The sequence below is a fragment of the Mobula birostris genome, chromosome 4 (genome assembly GCF_030028105.1).
Source record: "Mobula birostris isolate sMobBir1 chromosome 4, sMobBir1.hap1, whole genome shotgun sequence".
Lineage (NCBI taxonomy): Eukaryota > Metazoa > Chordata > Chondrichthyes > Myliobatiformes > Myliobatidae > Mobula > Mobula birostris.
Window position 1 is genome coordinate 1,798,972 of NC_092373.1, and position 21,734 is coordinate 1,820,705.

At 45.7% G+C, this 21,734-nt stretch overlaps 1 protein-coding gene across 7 annotated transcripts in view; it reads left to right on the forward strand.

The window, feature by feature from the left end:
* LOC140196126 (lipoma-preferred partner homolog) overlaps positions 1 to 21,734 on the forward strand; it is a 477,606-nt gene that overhangs the window by 298,595 nt on the left and 157,277 nt on the right. For all 7 annotated transcript variants that reach the window (XM_072254856.1, XM_072254853.1, XM_072254855.1 and 4 more), the window contains one exon: positions 10,187 to 10,299. In XM_072254856.1, coding sequence (XP_072110957.1) covers positions 10,187 to 10,299 — 113 coding nt within the window. The remainder of the gene's footprint in view (positions 1 to 10,186; positions 10,300 to 21,734) is intronic.

The following is a 21,734-nucleotide window of genomic DNA, read 5'->3' on the forward strand; positions in this document are numbered from 1 at the left end:
TGGATCCAGAACTGGCACCCACAGAAGGCAAAGAGTGGTCATCATCTGCATGAGGTTGGTGACCAGTGGTGTGAATCAGGGAACTGTTCTGGGACCTCCTTCTCTTTGTGATTTTTTTTTAGATGCCCTGGATGAAGGATGGGTTAGTAAATTTGCCAATGACACATGTTGGGTATGTTGTGGATAGTGTGGAGGGCTGTCAGAGGTTACAGTGGGACATCAATAGGATGCAAAACTGGACTGAGAAGTGGCAGATGGAGTTCAACCTAGATAAGCATGAGATGGTTTATTTTGGTTGGTCAAATATGATGGCAGAATATAGTATTAATGGTAAGACTCTTGGCAGTGTGGACAATCAAAGGGATCTTAGGGTCTGAGCTTATAAGACCATAAGATGTAGGAGCAGAAGTACGCCATTTGGCAATGGAGTCTGTTCTGCCATTCAATCATAGGTTGATCCACTTCATCCAGCCATCCCCACCCCCCTGCTTTCAGCCCATACCCTTTGATGCCCTGTCTAATCAAGAGCCTATCTATCTCTACCTTAAATACACCAAGTGACTTGGCCTCCACAGTGGCTCGTGGCAACAAATTCCACAGATTTACCACCCTCTGACTAAAGTAATTTCTCCACATCTCAGTTCTAAATGGACGTCCTTCAATCCTGAAGTCGTGCCCCTTTGTCCTAGAATCCTCTACCATGGGAAATAACTTTGCCATATCTAATCTGTTCAGGCCTTTTAACATTTGGAATGTTTCTATGAGCTCCTCCCTCATTCTCCTGAACTCCAGGGAATACAGCCCAAGAGCTGCCAGACATTCCTCATACGGTAACCCTCTCATTTCTGGAATCATTCTCATGAATCTTCTCTGAACACTCTCCAATGTCAGTATTTCTAAAATAAGGAGCCCAAAACTGCACACAATACTCCAAGTGTGGTCTCACGAGTGACTTATAGAGCCTTAACATCACATCCCTGCTCTTATATTCTATACCTCTGGAAATGAATGTCAACATTGCATTCGCCTTCTTCACAACTGACTCAACCTGGAGGTTAACCTTTAGGATATCTTGCACAAGTACTCCGAAGTCTCTTTGCATCTCTGCATTTTGAATTCTCTCCCCATCTAAATAATAGTCTGGCTGTTTATTTCTTCCATCAAAGTGCACGACCATACACTTTCCAACATTGTATTTCATTTGCCACTTCTTCACCCATTCCCCTAAACTATCTAAGTCTTTCTCCAGACTCTCTGTTTCCTCAACACTACCTGCTCCTCCACCTATCTTTGTATCATCGGCAAATTTAGCCACAAACCCATTAATACCGTAGTCCAAATCATTGACGTACATCATAGAAAGCAGCGGCCCCGGCACCGACCCCTTGATGAACGTCACTGGTAACCGGCAGCCGGCCGGAATAGGATCCCTTTATTCCCACGCTCTGTTTTCTGCCGACCAGCCAATGCTCCACCCGTGCTAGGAACTTCTCTGTAATTCCATGGGCTCTTATCTTGCTAAGCAGCCTCATGTGTGGCACCTTGTCAAAGGCCATCTGAAAATCCAAGTACACCACATCTACTGGTAGGATGCAGAAGTGGGCTGAGAAGTGGCAGATGGAGTTCAACCCGGAGAAGTGTGAGGTGGTACACTTTGGAAGGACAAACTCCAAGGCAGAGTACAAAGTAAATGGCAGGATAACTTGGTAGTGTGCAGGAGCAGAGGGATCTCGGGGTACATGTCCACAGATCCCTGAAAGTTGCCTCACAGGTGGATAGGGTAATTAAGAATGCTTATGGGGTGTTAGCTTTCATAAGTCGAGGGATAGAGTTTAAGAGTCGCGATGTAATGATGCAGCTCTATAAAACTCTGGTTAGGCCACACTTGGAGTATTGTGTCCAGTTCTGGTCACCTCACTATAGGAAGGTTGTGGAAGCATTGGAAAGGGTACAGAGGAGATTTACCAGGATGCTGCCTGGTTTAGAAAGTATGCATTATGATCAGAGATTAAAGGAGCTAGGGCTTTACTCTTTGGAGAGAAGGAGGATGAGAGGAGACATAATAGAGGAGTACAAGATAATAAGAGGAATAGATAGAGTGGATAGCCAGCGCCTCTTCCCCAGGGCACCACTGCTCAATACAAGAGGAAAACAACAGGAATTCTGCAGATGCTGGAAATTCAAGCAGCACACATCAAAGTTGCTGGTGAATGCAGCAGGCCAGGCAGCATCTCTAGGAAGAGGTGCAGTCGACGTTTCAGGCCAAGACCCTTCGTCGCGAAGGGTCTGGGCCTGAAACGTCGACTGCACCTCTTCCTAGAGATGCTGCCTGGCCTGCTGCATTCACCAGCAACTTTGATGTGTGTTGCTTCAATACAAGAGGACATGGCTTTAAGGTAAGGGGTGGGAAGTTCAAGGGGGATATTAGAGGAAGGTTTTTTACTCAGAGAATGGTTGGTGCGTGGAATGCACTGCCTGAGTCAGTGGTGGAGGCAGATACACTAGTGAAGTTTAAGGGACTACTAGACAGGTATATGGAGAAATCCAAGGTGGGGGCTTATATGGGAGGCAGGGTTTGAGGGTCGGCACAACATTATGGGCCGAAGAGCCTGTACTGTGCTGTACTATTCTATGTTCTATGTACTGCATCTCCTTTGTCTAACCTGCTTGTAATTTCCTCAAAGAATTGCAGTAGGTTTGTTAGGGAGGATTTTCCTTTCAGGAATCCTTGCTGGCTTTGGCCTATCTTGTCATGTGCCTCCAGGTACGCCTAATCTCATTCCTACCAATCGATTCCAACAACTTCTCAACCACTGATGTCAGGCTAACAGGTCTATAGTTTCCTTTCTGCTGCCTCTCATAGTGTCCATAGGACACTCAAAGCTGCTGCACAGGTTGACGCTGTGGTTAGGAAGGCATACGGATTGAGTTCCAGAGCCAAGAGGTAATGTTGCAGCTATATAGGACCCTGGTCAGACCTCGCTTGGAGTACTGTGCTCAGTTCTGATCATGTCACTACAGGAAGGATGTGGAAACCATAGAAAGGGTTGAAAGGAGATTTACAAGGATGTTGCCTGGATTGGGGAGTATGCCTTATGAAAATCGGTTGAGTGAACTTGGCCTTTTCTCCTTGGAGCGACGGAGGATGAGAGGTGACCTGATAGAGGTCTATAAGATGATGAGAAGCATAGATCATGTGGATAGTCAGAGGCTTTTTTCCAGGGCTGAAATGACTAACACGAGAGGACACAGTTTTAAGGTGCTTGGAAGTAGGTACAGAGGAGATGTCAGGGGTAAGGTTTTTACGCAGAGAGTGGTGAGTGCGTGGAATGGGCTGCCGGCAACAGTGGTGGAGGCAGATACGATAGGGTCTTTTAAGAGACTCCTGGATAGGTACATGGAGCTTAGAAAAATAGAGGACTATGGGTAACCCGAGGTTATTTCTAAAGTAAGTACATGTTCGGCACAGCATTGTGGGCCAAAGGGCCTGTATTGTGCTGTAGGTTTTCTATGTTTCTATGTTTTAAATCTGAATTCCTGCCCCTTGCTCCAATCTCTCAGCTATGCATTTGTCTTTCACCTCACTCTATTCTTATACTCACTGTGGACGGGCACAGGCAGTAATCCGGAGATTACTACCCTTGTGGTCCTGTTTCTCAACTTCTTTCCTAACTCCCCGTAATCTGTTTTCAGAACCCCCTCTCTTTTCCTACCTATGTCATTGGTACCAGTATGTACTACAACCTCTGGCTGTTCACCTTCCCACTTCAGGATATCACTGACGCGATCTTAAACATCCGGGACACTGGCACCTGGGAGGCAAACTGCTATCCATGTTGCTTTCCTGCATCCACAGAATTGCCTGTCTGACCCTGTAACTATCGAGTCCCCCTATCACTGCTGCCATCCTCTTCCTTTCCCTACCCTTCTGAGCCACAGGGCCAGACTCTGTGCCTGAGGCATGGCCACTGTTGCTTCTCCCAGGTAGGCCGTCCCCCCCAACTGTACTCAGACAGGAGTACTTATTGTTAAGGGGGACAGCCACAAGGGTACTCTCTAGTGTCTGACTTCTGCCCTTCCCCCTCCTGACTGTTACCCACTTCTCTGTCTCGCCAGGGCCCTCTCCATAGCCTATAGCTCCTCTCCATCACCTCCTCACTTTCCCTGACCAAAGGTCATCGAGTTGCATCTCCAGTTCCCTAACCCGGTCCCTAAGGAGCTGCAGCTCGACTCACCTTGCACAGATGTGGCTGTCCGGGAGGCTGGGCGTTTCCTGGACACTCCACATCCGACACCCAGTAAGAGCACTGGCCTTGCAGACAAACTTCCTGTTTCTATTCCTCACAGGTAAATTAACTCGCCTCGACCCGTTATCGCTGAAGCCCTGTTGAGCCAAAGCCTTCCTTCTCTGATCCTCTCTACCCTGATGCTCGCTCTATAAAGCTGTCTATTTTTAAAATTCTTCCCACCGGTTTAACTCACTGACAACTACACCCTTGCGCAGTCGCGCCTCGATGAAACCCCTGAAGAAAAAAATGGGTGGATTGTACGGTTAGGAGTGAATGTCCTGTGACAGTTCATGGGCTGGGCTGTACTGTTGGGGGTGGATGTCCTGTGATGGTACATGGGGTGGACCATGCTGTTGGGAATGGAAATCCTGTGTTGTTAGCTGGCTTGGACTGCACTGTTGGGACTGAATTGTCTGTGACACTACATGTGCTGGACTGGACTGTTGGGGGTGGATATCCTGTGACGGTACATGAGCTGGACTGGACTGTTAGGACTGAATTGTCTGTGATAGTACATGGGGTGGACTGTACTGTTATCCGGAGAGGTAAGGAGGAGTGGGGCATCACTGAATGGTGAGTCACTTTGGATGTCGTCTCAGCTTCTAATATTTTCTGCTCTTTGGGTTACAGTGCTTAAAGGATCCAGTGTTCAACGCAATCCAAGTTTTCAGTCAGGCCAAGACATGCAGTACATCTAGTTCTGGCCTCTACTTTCAAAGGACATTGCTGCCTTCTCAGGAAAATAACAGTCGGTGATTCCAGGCTGCAGATGCTCACATTGCTTAAATAGCTCCAGTGGAACTTGCTGTTCTTTAGTGGGGAAAATGGTTTCAAGGCATCTAACATAACACAGGGCATATGTCCAGGCGAGCTGTCAGATTTAATTGGGCACAGAATGAATCAGAAAGCCATCAGTTCTCAAACAGTAAAGAACAGACACATAGTTGTGGACTGTGCCTGAACATTTCTACATTTCTATCGAGGACTGTAAATAAGCTCCAGAGTCATCTGGCCAAGCAAACCTGGACACACCAGGGAGACAGTGGTAAAGGACACACATTCTCTCTCTCTCTGTCGCGTGCACGCCACACACACACACCCCATACACACACACACAGACATACATGTGCATGTACACACACACACACACACACACACCTCACTTACACACTGACAGTCACACACACACACACACACACAGACACACACCTCACATACACACACTCACACTGACACACACAGACACACACAGACACACACCTCATACACACACTCACACTGACACACACAGACACAGACACAGACACACACACATGTGCACAAACACATGATTGTAATAGAAAATAGAAACATAGAAAACCTACAGCACAATACAGGCCCTTCGGCCCACAAAGTTGTGAAAAAGGTGAATGGTATGCTGGCATTTATAGCGAGAGGATTTGAGTACAGGAGCAGGGAGGTACTACTGCAGTTGTACAAGGCCTTGGTGAGACCACACCTGGAGTATTGTGTGCAGTTTTGGTCCCCTAATCTGAGGAAAGACATCCTTGCCATAGAGGGAGTACAAAGAAGGTTCACCAGATTGATTCCTGGGATGGCAGGACTTTCATATGAAGAAAGACTGGATGAACTGGGCTTGTACTCGTTGGAATTTAGAAGATTGAGGGGGGATCTGATTGAAACGTATAAAATCCTAAAGGGATTGGACAGGCTAGATGCAGGAAGATTGTTCCCGATGTTGGGGAAGTCCAGAACGAGGGGTCACAGTTTGAGGATAGAGGGGAAGCCTTTTAGGACCGAGATTAGGAAAAACTTCTTCACTCAAAGAGTGGTGAATCTGTGGAATTCTCTGCCACAGGAAGCAGTTGAGGCCAGTACATTGGCTATATTTAAGAGGGAGTTAGATATGGCCCTTGTGGCTACGGGGATCAGAGGGTATGGAGGGAAGGCTGGGGCGGGGTTCTGAGTTGGATGATCAGCCATGATCATAATAAATAGCGGTGCAGGCTCGAAGGGCTGAATGGCCTACTCCTGCACCTATTTTCTATGTTTCTATGAATATGTCCCTACCTTAGAAATTACTAGGCTTACCCATAGCCCTCTATTTTTCTAAGCTCCATGTACCTAGCCAGAAGTCTCTTAAAAGACCCTATCGTATCCGCCTCCATCACCATTGCTGGCAGCCCATTCCACGCACTCACCACTCTCTGAGTAAAAAACTTACCCCTGACATCTCCTCTGTACCTACTCCCCAGCAACTTAAACCTGTGTCCTCTTGTGGCAGCCATTTCAGCCGTTGGGGAAAAAGCCTCTGACTATCCACACGATCAATGCCTGTCATCATCTTATACACCTCTATCAGGTCACCTCTCATCCTCCATCACTCCAAGGAGAAAAGGCTGAGTTCACTCAACCTATTTTCATAAGACATGCTCCCCAATCCAGGCAACATCCTTGTAAATCTCCTCTGCACCCTTTCTATGGTTTCCACATCCTTCCTGTAGTGATCGACCAGAACTGAGCACAGTACTCCAAGTGGGGTCTGACCAGGGTCCTATATAGCTGCAACATTGCCTCTCGGCTCATAAATTCAATTCCACGATTACTGAAGGCCAATACACCGTATGCCTTCTTAACCACAGAGTGAACATGCACAGCTGCTTTGAGCATCCTATGGACTCGGACCCCAAGATCACTCTGATCCTCCACACTGCCAAGAGTCTTACCATTAATACTATATTCTGCCATCATATTTGACCTACCTAAATGAACCACTTCACACTTATCTGGATTGAACTCCATCTGCCACTTCTCAGCCCAGTTTTGCATCCTATCAATGTCCTGCTGTAACCTCTGACAGCCCTCCACACCATCCACAACACCTTCAACCTTTGTGTCATCAGCAAACATACTAACCCATCCTTCCACTTCCTCATCCAGGTCATATATAAAAGTCAGGAAGAGTAAAGGTCCCAGAACAGATCCCTGAGGCACACCACTGGTCACAGACCTCCATGCAGAATATGACCTTGGTGTCTACAACCACTCTTTGGCTTCTTCTTCCTCTTCTTCTCTGTCTTGTTTTATGGCAGTTGGCACCCAGCTTAATGGTGCGTTACTGCCACCTTCTGCTCTGGAGTGTGCAATAGACTTACATTCTAAATCACTTCACTCAATCACACACACACACATACCCTAACTTGCACTTTATCCTCCCATCTTTGGCCATCCTACCCTATTCCTGCTTATCCATCATATCCTATAAAAAACCCCTGTACCCCTTAAGAAAGCTAAAAATACCCTGACCTGTGCTCCCTCACCCATGCCCAGCAGCCCTTTTAATGTGAATTCCTGCACCCCCAATTCCGTTAGATTAATTCTCATCATCTCTCTCTGTATCCCATACTTCCTCTTTCCCTTCTGTGGACAAGCCAGTTCTGGATCCACAAAGCAATGTCCCCTTGGATCTCATGCCTCCTTACTTTCTCAATAAGCCTTGCATGGGGTACCTTATCAAATGCCTTGCTGAAATCCATATACACTACATCTACTGCTCTACCTTCATCAATGTGTTTAGTCACATCCTCAAAAAATTCAATCGGGCTCGTAAGGCGTTTACCTGCATTACGAGACCTGCCTTTGACAAAGCCATGCTGACTGTTACTCATCATATTCTACCTCTTCAAATGTTCATAAATCCTGCTTCTCAGGATCTTCTCCATCAACTTACCAACCACTGAAGTAAGACTCACTGGTCTATAATTTCCTGGGCTATCTCTATTCACTTTCTTGAATAAAGGAACAACACCCGCAACCCTCCAATCCTCCAGAACCTCTCCCATCCACATTGATGATGCAAAGATCATCGCCAGAGGCTCAGCAATCTCCTCCCTTGCCTCCCACAGTAGCCTAAGGTGCATGTCATCCGGTCCCGGCAATTTATCCAACTTGGTGTTTTCCAAAAGCTCCAGCACATTCTCTTTCTTAATATCTACATGCTCAAGCTTTTCAGTCCGCTGCAAGTCATCACTACAATCACCAAGATCTTTCTCCATAGTGAATACTGAAGTAAAGTATTCATTAAGTACCCCTCCTATTTCCTCCGGCACCATACACACTTGCCCACTGTCACATTGATAGGTCCTATTCTTTCACGTCTTATCCTCTTGCTCTTCACATACTTGTAGAATGCCTTGGGGTTTTCCTTAATCCTGTCCGCCAAGGCCTTCTCATGGCCCCTTCTGGCTCTCCTAATTTCCTTTTTAAGCTCCTTCCTGTTAGCCTTATAATCTTCTAGATCTCTAACATTACCTAGCTCTCTGAACCGTTTGTAAGCTTTTCTCTTCTTCTTGACTAGACTTATACAGCCTTTGTACACCTCGGTTCCTGTACCCTACCATAACTTCCCTGTCTCATTGGAACGTACCTGTGCAGAACTCCACACAAATATCCCCTGAATATTTGCCACATTTCTTCCGTACTTTTCCCTGAGAACATCTGTTCGCAATTTAAGCTTCCAATTTCCTGCCTGATAGCCTCATAATTCCCCTTACACCAATTAAACGTTTTTCTAACTTGTCTGTTCCTATCTCTCTCCAATGCTATTGTAAAGGAGATAGAATTATGATCACTATCTCCAAAATGCTCTCCCACTGAGAGATCTGACACCTGACCAGGTTCATTTCCCAATCCCAAATCAAGTACAGTCTCTCCTCTTGTACGCTTATCTACATATTGTGTCAAGAAACCTTCCTGAACACACTTAACAAACTCCACCCCATCTAAACCCCTTGCTCTAGGGAGATGCCAGTCGATACTTGGGAAATTAAAATCTCCCATCACGACAACTCTGTTATTATTACACCTTTCCAGGATCTGTTTCCTTATCTGCTCCTCGATATCCCTGTTACTATTGGGCGGCCTATAAAAAACACCCAGTAGAGTTATTGGTCCCTTCCTGTTCGTAACCTCCACCCATAGAGACTTCGTAGACAACCCCGCCATGATGTCCACCTTTTCTGCAGTCGTGACACTATCACTATCTCAGTTAATAACTCATCAGGGGTGATTGATAAGTTTGTAGCCTAAGGTAGAAGGTGATGAGATATTAACCTCAAACTTTCTGCACAACCACTCAAAGCGTTGAACTGCGTGTGCATGTAACAAGAGCTGTATAACTGATCTCCTTCTGCCTTAGGCCACAAACTTATCAATCACCGCTGCTCTGGACACTTTCTAGAGGTCCAAGATGCGTATGCTACACGACCGCTGGACTAAGTGTGCAAATGTAGGAGGGGACTATGTTGAAAAATAAATGTGCTAGGTTTTCTAAAATTGACTCCTACCTTAGACCACGAACTTATCAATCACCGCTCGTACAACCCTGAGATTCATTGTTACCATCAAAGTGGAGGTACAGGAGCCTGAAGACACACATTCAACGTTTCAGGAACAGCTTCTTCCCCTCCAGCATCAGGTTTCTGAATGGGCAATGGGCTCATGTACACTAACACTGTATTTCTCCCCTCTCTTTTTATTTAAATAAAATTTATATATGTATTTCTTACTGTAATTTTTAGTTTTTTATTATTAGCTATTGCAATGTACTGCTGCTGGAAAACAACAAATGTCACCACACACGCTGGTGATATGCAAGCTGATTCTGACCTGATCCCCGTTGTAGAGCTTTCCTGTCCCCGGCAGTGCAGTTCCCCTCACATGCAGTGATGCAGTATGTGAGGGTGGTTTCTTCTGTGCATCAGAACACCATGTCTGTGATCGCCGTCACTTGTTCAGTGGTCAGGATGAAGAGAGAACCTGCCCTGTGTGTTGCGAAGGCATTTATGGAGCCAGTAGTATGGACATCAGTGATGTTTGAATTTGATTGTTTCCTACAGGAGAGTTTCCACCGCCCCCTCCAAGCGTCGAAGGACTGAGCCAGATCCCTGTGGAGTTCCCCCCTCCACCCACATTGGACCAGAATGAATCGAGTACATCTTCTGATGTGCAGGTGAGGATATGCCTGGCTGGGAGTGAGTGGACACGGAGTGCGGTCAAGTTAGAGAACTCTTCCACACACTGTAGATGATGTTCAATCAAACCATAAGACATAGAGCAGAATGAGGCCAGTTAGCCCATCAAATCTGCTCTTTCATTCCATCATGAGAGGGTTCATCCCTCTCAACCCCATTCTCTTGCTTTCTCCCTGTAACCTTTGAAGCCCTGATTAACCAAGAACCTATCAACCTCCACTTTAAATATACTCAATGATTTGACACCTCAGCCATCAGTAGCAATGAATTCCACAGACTCACAAAATACAAAAAGAGTACAAAGCTTGAATGTGCTTGTCAGAGAGAGTACAAACTTTGTACATACCTGTCAGAACACAAGGTAAAGATCAAGTATGGGGAGCTTGTTTTTTGAGAGATATTGAGACCTTGGTCAAGACTTGTACTTGTTACATACACCTGTTAGGGTACATTCTCCAGATACTTTATAAGGTAACCGTAGCCTTCAGCCAGGAGCAGATGTCATCAGGTGGTTCCCAACCTTCACAGAGTTTTTCGACCCTTAACCACGACACTCTCCAGTTGGTGGGCTGGCAGTGGTGGCCAAATCACTGCCCATCTGCTCCTGGTTTCCAGCGTCCCTCCTCTCACCTACTCCAAATCCAACAAGAGGTTCGTTCTGCCTCTTCCCCCATCCTACGAGCTACTTGTTTTTTGCTCCTTTCGTCCAGGCCCAGAGCTGACAACAACGGCCATGCTGATTGGGCTGGGAAACTTCTGCAGCCGATCTCCACAGGGAACAACCATGCCTGCATCCCTTGTCTTTACACTCCTGCACTAAGGGCTGGTACTTCATGGCCTTTCTCTCATGGAGAAAGGAGAAAAAAAGAGATGCATATTGCAGGTCGGAACAAATGAGGTGCTTATAGAGTATAAGAAATGCAAGAGAACACTTAAGAAAGAAATCAGGAAGGCTAAAAGGCATGAAGTTGCTCTTGCACACAAGTTGAAGCAGAATTCTAAGGGATTCTATAGATGTTAAAAGTAAAAGGATTAGAAACAAAGAAAACCTACAACACAATACAGGCCCTTCGGCCCACAGAGCTGTGTTGAATATGTCCTTACCTTAGAAATTACGGGGTTTACCTATAACCCTATATTTTTCTAAGCTCCATGTACCTATCCAAAAGTCTTTTAAAAGACCCTATTGTATCCGCCTTCACCACCGTTGCCGACGGCCTATTCCACGCACTCAGCACTCTCTGAGTAAAAAACTTACCCCTGACATCTCCTCTGTACCTACTCCCCAGCACCTTAAACCTGTGTCCTCTTGTGGCAACCACTTCAGCCCTGGGAAAAAGTCCCTGAATATCCACACGATCAATGCCTCTACGGGTACCTTATAAGGTATCTGGAGAATGTACCTTAACAGGTGTATGTAACAAGTACAAGTCTTGACCAAGGTCTCAATATCTCTCAAAAAACAAGCTCCCCATACTTAATCTTTACCTTGTACACCTCTATCAGGTCACCTCATACACCTCTATCAGGTCACCTCTCATCCTCCGTCGCTCCAAGGAGAAAAAGCCGCGTTCACTCAACCTATTTTCATAAAGCATGCTCCCCAATCCAGGCAACATCCTTATAAATCTCCTCTGCACCCTTTCTATGGCTTCCACATCCTTCCTGTAGTGAGGCGACCAGAGCTGAGCACAGTTCTGGGCCAAATTAACAAGGAGTTTGATAAGGTGCTGCCTAATAGTCATAGTCATAGTCATACTTTATTGATCCCGGGGGAAATTGGTTTTCGTTACAGTTGCACCATAAATAATTAAATAGTAATAAAACCATAAATAATTAAATAGTAATATGTAAATTATGCCAGGAAATAAGTCCAGGACCAGCCTATTGGCTCAGGGTGTCTGACCCTCCAAGGGAGGAGTTGTAAAGTTTGATAGCCACAGGCAGGAATGACCTCCTATGACGCTCTGTGTTGCATCTCGGTGGAATGAGTCTCTGGCTGAATGTACTCCTGTGCCCAACCAGTACATTATGTAGTGGATGGGAGACATTGTCCAAGATGGCATGCAACTTGGACAGCATCCTCTTTTCAGACACCACCTAAAAGACTTATCCATCAGATAAGGATGCATAGAGTTGGGGATGATGTATTAGGGGTGGTGTATTAACATGGAAAGTTGATTGGTTAACCAATAGAAAGCAGAGAGTTGGAATACATGGGTGTTCCTCTGGTTGGCAATCAGTGGTGAGCGGTGTGTCGCAGGGGTCAGTGCTGGGCCCACAATTGTTCACAATATACATTAACCATCTGGAAGAGGGGTCAGAGTGTAGTGTATCTAAGTTTGCTGATGATACTAAATTGATTGGTAAAGCAAATTGTGCAGAAGATAAGGAGAGTCTGCAGAGAGATATAGATAGGTTAAGTGAGTGGGCAAAGGTCTGGCAGGTGGAGTACAATGTTGGTAAATGTGAGGTCATCCACTTTGGAAGGAAAATTGAAAGAGCAGATTATTATTTGAATGGTAAAAAAAATTGCAGCATGCTGCTATGCAGAGGGACTTGGGAGTGCTTGTGCATGAATCACAAGAGGTTGGTTTGCAGGTGCAGCAGGCTATCAAGAAGGCAAATGGGATGTTGACCTTCATTGCAAGAAGGATTGTATTTAAGAGCAAGGAGGTTATGTTGCAACTGTACAGGGTAATGGTGAGCCCACATCTGGAGTACTACATACAGTTCTGGTCTCTTTACTTGAAGAAGGATATACTGGCTTTGGAGGTGGTGCAGAGAAGGTTCACCGGGTTTATGCCAAAGATAAGGGGGTTAGACTATGAGGAGAAATTGAGTTGCCTGGGACTGTTCACGCTGGAATTCAGAAGAAAGAGGGCAGATCTTATAGAAACATATAAAATTATCAAAGGGATAGATAAGATAGAGGCAGGAAAGTTGTTTCCATAAGACCATAAGACAAAGGACCAGAAGTTGGCCATTCGGCCCATCGAGTCTGCTCCACCATTTTATCATGAGCTGATTCATTCTCCCATTTAGTCCCACTCCCCCGCCTTCTCACCATAACCTTTGATGCCCTGGCTACTGAGATACCTATCAATCTCTGCCTTAAAAACACCCAATGACTTGGCCTCCACTGCTGCCCGTGGCAACAAATTCCATAGATTCATCACCCTCTGACTAAAAAAATTTCTTCACATTTCTGTTCTGAATGGGCGCCCTTCAATCCTTAAGTCATGCCCTCTGGTACTAGACTCCCTCATCATGGGAAACAACTTTGCCACATCCACTCTGTCCATGCCTTTCAACATTCGAAATGTTTCTACGAGGTCTCCCCTCATTCTTCCAAACTCCAAGGAATACAGTCCAAGAGTGGACAAACTTTCCTCATATGTTAACCCTCTCATTCCTGGAATCATTCTAGTGAATCTTCTCTGAACTCCCTCCAACGTCAGCACATCCTTTCTCTAATAACAAGCCCAAAACTACCCACAGTACTCCAAATGAGGTCTTACCAGCGCCTTATGGAGCCTCAACATCACATCCCTGTTCCTATACTCTATTCTTCTAGAAATGAATGCCAACATTGCATTCGCCTTCTTCACCACCGACTCAACCTGGAGGTTAACCTTAAGGGTATCCTGCACGAGGGCATCTCAGAACTTTGAATTCTCTCTCCATTTAAATAATAGTCTGCCCATTTATTTCTTCTGCCAAAGTGCATAACCATACACTTTCCAACATTGTATTTCATTTGCCACTTCTTTGCCCATTCTTCCAATCTAGCCAAGTCTCTCTGCAGACTCTCTGTTTCCTCAGCACTACCGGCCCCGCCACCTATCTTCATATCGTCAGCAAACTTAGCCACAAAGCCGTCTATTCCATAATCCAAATCGTTGATGTACAATGTAAAAAGAAGTGGCCCCCAACACGGACCCCTGTGGAACACCACTGGTAACTGGCAGCCAACCAGAATAGGATCCCTTTATTCCCACTGTCTGTTTCCTGCCAGTCAGCCAATGCCCTATCCACGTATGTAACTTTCCCATAATTCCATGGGCTCTTATCTTGTTAAGTAACCTCATGTGAGGCACCTTGTCAAAGGCCTTTTGAAAATCCAAATATACAACATCCACTGCATCTACCTTATCTAGCCTACTTGTAATTTCCTCAAAAAATTGTAATAGGCTTGTCAGACAGGATTTTCCTTTAAGGAAACCATGCTGAGTTCTGCCTATCTTGTCATATGCCTCCAGGTACTCCGTAACCTCATCCTTGACAATCGACTCCAACAACTTCCCAACCACCGATGTCAAGCTAACAGGTTTATAATTTCCTTTCTGCTTCCTTGACCCCTTCTTAAATAGCGGAGTGACATTTGCAATCTTCCAGTCCTCCGGAACCATGCCAGAATCTATCGACTTTTGAAAGATCATCGCTAATGCCTCCGCAATCTCCACAGCTACTTCCTTCAGAACACAAGGGTGCATTCCATCTGGTCCGGGAGATTTATCTACCTTTAGACTATTCAGCTTCCTGAGTACTTTCTCTGTTGTAATTGTGACTGTGCACACTTCTCTTCCTTGCCACCCTTGAGTATAAGGTATAATGCTGATGACTTCCTCAGTGAAGACTGATGCAAAATACTCATTCAGTTCCTCCGCCATCTCCCATTACAATTTCTCCAGCATCATTTTCTTTCGGTCCTATATCTACTCTCACCTGTCTTTTACTCTTTATATACTTGAAAAAGCTTTTAGTATCCTCTTTGATATTATTTGCTAGCTTCCTTTCATAGTTCATCTTTTCCCTCTTAATGACCTTCTTAGTTTCCTTTTGTAAGCTTTTCAAAACTTCCCAATCCTCTGTCTTCCCACTAATTTTTGCCTCCTTGTATGCCCTCTCCTTTGCTTTAACTTTGGCTTTGACTTCTTTTGTCAGCCACGGTTGCATCCTTTTTCCATTTGACAATTTCTTCTTTTTTGGAATATACCTGTCTTGCACCTTCCTCACTTCTCGCATAAACTCCAGCCACTGCTGCTCTGCCGTCTTTCCCGCCAGTGTCCCTTTCCAGTCAACATTGGCTAGTTCCTCTCTCATGCCACTGTAATTTCCTTTACTCCACTGAAATACCGACACATCAGATTTCCGCTTCTCTTTTTCAAATTTCACAGTGACCTCAATCATGTTATGATCACTGCCTCCTGGGGGGTTCCTTCACCTCAATTTCTCTAATCATCTCTGGTCCATTACACAATACCCAATCCAGTACAGCCGATCCCCTAGTGGACTCAACAACAAACTGTTCTAAAAAGCCATCTTGCAGACATTCTACAAATTCTCTCTCTTGAGATCCAGTGCCGACCTGATTTTCCCAATCCACTCACATGTTAAAATCCCCCACAATTATCATAACACTGCCCTTCTGACAAGCCTTTTCCATTTCCTGTTGTAATTTTAAGTCCACATCACTACAGCTGTTTGGAGGCCTATAAATAACTGCCACCAGGGTCCTTTTACCCCTGCAATTTCTAAGGTCAACCCATAAAGATTCTGCACCTTCTGATCCTATGTCACCTCTTTCTAATGATTTGATATCATTTCTTACCAATAAAGCCATGCCTCCCCCTCTGCCTACCTTCCTATCCTTCCGATACACCGTGTATCCTTGGGTGTTCAGCTCTCAGAGACATGCATCCTTTAGCCACGTCTCAGTGATGGCCACAATATCATACCTGCCAATCTGTAGCTGTACGACAAGATCATCCACCTTATTCCTTATGTTGCGTGCGTTTAAGTATAACACCTTAAGACTAGTATTTGGTACTTTTTGCTTTGATTGCACTGCAACTCATCTCAATGGCTACAAATTTGCCCCATCACCTGCCTGTCTTTCCTGATATCTTTACTGCTCACTATCTTAGATTTATTTTTGTTTTCCTCTTCCTTCGCTCTATCATTCCGGTTCCCGTCCCCCTACCAAATTAGTTTAAACCCTCCCTAACAGCTCTATTAAACTTTCCCGCCAGGATATTGGTCCCCTTCGGGTTCAGGTGTAACCTGTCCATTTTGAACAGGTCATACTTCCCCCAGAAGAGATCCCAATTATCCAAGAATCTGAAGCCCTGCCCCCTGCACCAGTCTCTCAGCTACGCATTCATCTGCCTGATCCTACTATTCTTGCCCTCACTAGCACGTGGCACAGGTAGCAATCCCGAGATTACTACCCTGGAGGTTCTGCATCTCAGCTTCCTTCCTAACTCCTGGAAATCTCTCTTCAGGACTTCCTCCCTTCTCCTATCTATGTCATTGGTACCAACATGTACCAAGACAACTGGCTGCTCACCCTCCCCCTTTAGAATATTCTGGACCCATAAGACATAAAGACAAGACAAAGGAGCAGAAGTCGGCCATTCGGCCCATCGGGTCTGCTCTGCCATTTTATCATGAGCTGATCCATTCTCCCATTTAGTCCCACTCCCCCGCCTTCTCACCATAACCTTTGATGCCCTGGCTACTCAGATACCTATCAATCTCTGCCTTAAATACACCCAATGACTTGGCCTCCTCTGCCGCCCGTGGCAACAAACTCCATAGATTCACCACCATCTGGCTAAAAAAATTTCTTCGCATTTCTGTTCTGAATGGGCGCCCTTCAATCCTTAAGTCATGCCCTCTCGTACTAGACTCCTCCATCATGGGAAACAACTTTGCCACATCCACTCTGTCCATGCCTTTCAATATTGGAATCCGACCCGATCCGAGACATCCCGTACCCTGGCACCTGGGAGGCAGCACACCATGCGGGTATCTCTATCAGGCTTACAGAATCTCGTGTCTGTTCCCCTGACTATGGAATCCCCTATGACTACCGCATTCCTCTTCTCCCTCCTTCCCTCCCGCACAACAACACCAGGCCCAGTGCCAGAGACCCAGTCAGGTGAGCGTCCCCTTCCAGGTCATCCCCCTCAACAGCATCCAGAACAAGATATTTGTTGCTGAGGGGGACAGCCACAGGGGTGATCTCCACTATCTGGACATTTCCCTTCCCTCTCTTGACAGTGACCCAGTTTTCTGACCCCTGTAGCCTAGGGATGACACCTCCCTGTAGCTCCTGTCTATCACCTCTTCACTTTCCCTGATAAGCAGTAGGTCATCAAGCTGCAGTTCCAGATCCCTAACACGGTCTCGGAGGAGCTGCATCTCGGTGCACCTGGCGCAGATGTGACCATCAGGGAGGCTGGAGGTCTCCCAGGATCCCCACATCTGACACCCTGAACAAAGCACTAACCCTGCAGGCATGCTATCTAATTCTACACGAATGAAACAGGAAAAATAAGTCTACTCACCCACTTACCTCGCCAAACAGACGAACTTTTTAAACCGTTAGCTCGTACCGTTAGCTGTGTGAGCTCTGCTGTTCCTGTCTGTCCGGGCCGATTCACCAAGGGGAAAAAATAGAGTTGGTGCTTCGCCGTTGCCTCTTCCCATTACCGCCGAAGCCCTTTGAAGCCAAAGCCCTACACTCTGCTGCCCACTCCGACCGCTGCCCGCTGTATAGGGTGGTCTCCTTTTTAAACTCTCCACACTCTCCTGTCTACATCACGCGCCTGCGCAGTCTCATCCTTCTTGCACTCAAAGAAGTTTTTAAAAAAACTGCCTGCCTTCAGAATTCAGCTGCCAAGCCACTCTGCTTGTCCCAATCCAAAAGACAGCCGTTGGAAATAACCTTATTTTGTAAACTCTCCGCACTCTCCTGTCTACATCACGCGCCTGCGCAGTCTTGTCCTTCTTGCATGCTATTGCAATTTGGTAAAAGGAACAATAGTGCGGACTATTATCTAAATAGGGAGAAGGTTCAAACATCAGAGGTGCAGAGAGACTTAGGAGTCCTCGTGCAAGACTCCCACAAGATTAATTTATAGGTTGAGTCTGTAGTAAAGAAGGCAAATGCATTGTTGACATTTATTTCAAGAAAAATAGAATAGGAAAACAAGGAGATAATGCTGAGCCTTTATAAGACACTAGTCAGGCTGTACTTGGAGTATTGTCAACAGTTTTGGCCCCATATCTCAGAAAGGATGTGTTGTCATTGGAGAGAGTCCAGAGGAGGTTCATGAGGATGATTCTGGGAATGAAGGGGTTAACATATGAAGAGCGTTTGGCCACTTTGACCCCGTACTCACAAGAATTTAGAAGAATGCAGGGGGATTTCATTGAAACCTACTGAATGTTCAAAGGACTAGATAGGGTGGATGTGGAAAGGATGTTTCCTATGGTGGCGGTATCCAGAATTAGAGGGAAAGACTCAAAATCGAGGGGCGACCTTTTCGAAATGAGGTAAGAAGGAATTTTTTTAGCCAGAGAGTAGTGAATCTGTGGAATGTTCTGCCGCAGACTGCGGCGGAGGCCAAGTCTGTGTGTATATTTAAGATGGAAGTTGATATTTTCCTGATTGGTCAGGGATTCAAAGGATATGGTGAGAGGGCAGGTGAATGGGGTTGAGTGGGATCCAGGATCAGCCATGATGAATGGTAGAACAGACTTGATGGGCTGAATGGGCTAATTCTGCTCCTAGGTTTTATGACTTTGTAGTCTAAGATTGAGTAGGTTAGGAGATTATTCCCTACAGCATAAGAGAATGAGGGGAGATTTGATAGAGGTATATAAAATTATGAGGAGTTTAGATAGGGTAAATGCAGGCAGGCTTTTTTCCACTGAGCAACTCACACAAAATACTGGAGAAACTCAGCAGGTCAGGCAGTATCTATGGATGTTGATGTTTCAAGCCGAGGCCCCTCATCAGGACTGGAAAGGAAGGGGCGGGATGCCTGAATAAAAAGGTGGGGAAGGGGAAGGAGGTCTAGCTGGAAGGTGATAGGTGCAGCTAGGTGGTTGGGAAAGGTAAATGGCTGGAAAAGAAGAGGAGAGTGGCCCATGGAAAAGGGCACAGACTAGATGGGCTGAAGGGTCTGTCTCTGTGCTGTAGTGTTTTGTGACTCAGTGAGTCTATGAATCACCTTCCTGGTGATTTATATCATGATCCATCCTTAGAGGATATTCTTCCTTGTCCATATTCCGCTCCATCTGCAATCTACCAACATTCACATCCTAGCTGTCACTGTGGATTTTGTCTGCTGTCAGTGGATTAGTTAAGCAGAGTGCAAGTGGAACTCACTTTTCATAGACAAGTAAATTCCTACAAATTATTTCCTCTAAACGCACTTTGAAATTTGATTTTTATGATACCTCGTTTGCTGAAAGCTGTTTTTGTTCAGTGTGAACTCAGTGATGTGGTCTGTGTTTCACTGGCCATAAGACCGTGAGACATAGGAGCAGAATTAGGCCTTTTGGCCCATCGAGTCTGCTCTGCCAATCAATCATGGCTGATCCTTTTCTCCCCTCCTTAGCCCCACTCCCCAGCCTTCTCCCCGTAACCTTTGATGCCGTGTCCAAACAAAAATCTATCAAGCTCTGCCTGAACTACACCCAATGACCTGGCCACCACAGCTACCTGTGGTAATAAATTCCACAAATTTACCACCCTTTGGCTAAAGAAATTTATCTGCATCTGTTTTGACAAGGAGCCTTTCTATCCTGAGGCTGTGCCCTCTTGTCCTAGACACTCCTCTCCACACCGATTCTGTCTGGGCCTTTCAACATTCAAAAGGTTTCAATGAGATACCCTCCCCACCCCCCATCCTTCTAAATTCCAGAGAGCAGAGACCCAGAGCTATCAAATGCCCCTCATATGATAACCCTTTCATTCCTAGAATTTTCCTTGTGAACTTCCTCAGGACCCTCTCCAATGCCAGCAAATCTTTTCTAAGGTGAAGGGCCCAAAACTGCCTCACCAGTGCCTTATAAAGCCTCAGCATCACATCCTTGGTCTTGTTTTCCAGACCTCTTGAAATGAATGCTAACATGGTATTTGACTTCCTCACCAACTCTACTGCAAGTTAACCTTTAGGGTGTTCTTCATAAGGACTCCCAAGTCCTTTTGCGTCTCAGATTTTTGGATTTTCTTTCAGTTAGAAAATAGTCTGCACATTTATTTCTGTTACCAAAGTGCATGACCATGAATTTTCCAACATTGTATTTCATTTGCCACTTTCTTGCCCATTCTCCTAGTTTGTCTACGTCTTTGTGCATCCTACCTGTTTCCTCAACACTACCTGCCACTCCACCAATCTTCACATCATCTGCAAACTTGACAACAAAGCCGTCTATTTCATCATCTAAATCGTTGATATGCAGCAGAAAAAGAAACAGTCCCAACACTGACCCTGCAGAACACCACTAGTCACTGGCAGCCAACCAGACAAGGATCCTTTTATTCCCACTCGCTGTCTCCTACCAATCAGCCAATGCTGTAACCATACCATTAACTTTCCTGTAATACCATTGGCCCTTAACTCCGTAAGCAGCCTCATGTGTGGCACCTTGTCATAGGCTTTCTGAAAGTCCAAATATACAACATCCACTACATCCCTTTTATCAATCCTACTTGTAATCTCCTCAAAGAATTCCAACAGGTTCGTCAGGGGAGATTTTTCCTTAAGGAAACCATGCTGACTTTGTCCTGTCTTGTGCTGTGTCACCAAGTACTCCATCACCTCATCTGTAATACTGATGACATCCATAGCCTGTCAACAGACAACATTTTATCTAGAGACACACACACAATGCCAGAGGAAATCTGCAGATCAGGCAGCATCTATGGAAATCAATAAACAGTCGACGTTCCAGACTGAGACCCTTCATCAGGAATGGAAAGGAAGGGGGAAGAAACCAGAATAAGAAGGTGGGGGAGGAGGTTAGGAGGACAAGCCACTTGAGGGGTGAGGGAGAGGGGGTGAAGTAAAAAGCTGGAAAGTGATGGGTGGAAAAGGTAAAGGGCTGGAGAAGAAGGAATATGACAGGATAGGAGAGTGAGCTGTGGGAGAAAGGGCTGTTAAACCTGATTCTGATTCTGATTCTAACTTGCTAAATTTTCTTAGCCTCCTGAAGAAGTCGAGGCATTGATAAGCTTTCTTGGCTGGCACAGAATGACATTCACTCCTTGGAGCTTGAGGGTCTCAACGGTCTTGATCTCAACACTGTTCATGCATCTGTTTAATATAGAGAAAGGTGCCGGAAATGGGCCAGTAACACCCACCCTGTTCATGGACAGTTTGTCCAACTCCCATCAGAGAGGAGACTATGTAGCATCCACACCAGGACCACCAGACTCAAAAACAGTTACTTTCCCCAAGCAGTAAGTCTGATCAACACCTCCACCCACTAACCCACCCCTCCACACCCCCAAAACCACCACTACTTTATCAGTTCCTGTCAGTCACCCTATGTACAGACACTCCTGTGACTAGTGTCACTTTATAGACATACATTCCATCTATGTATACTG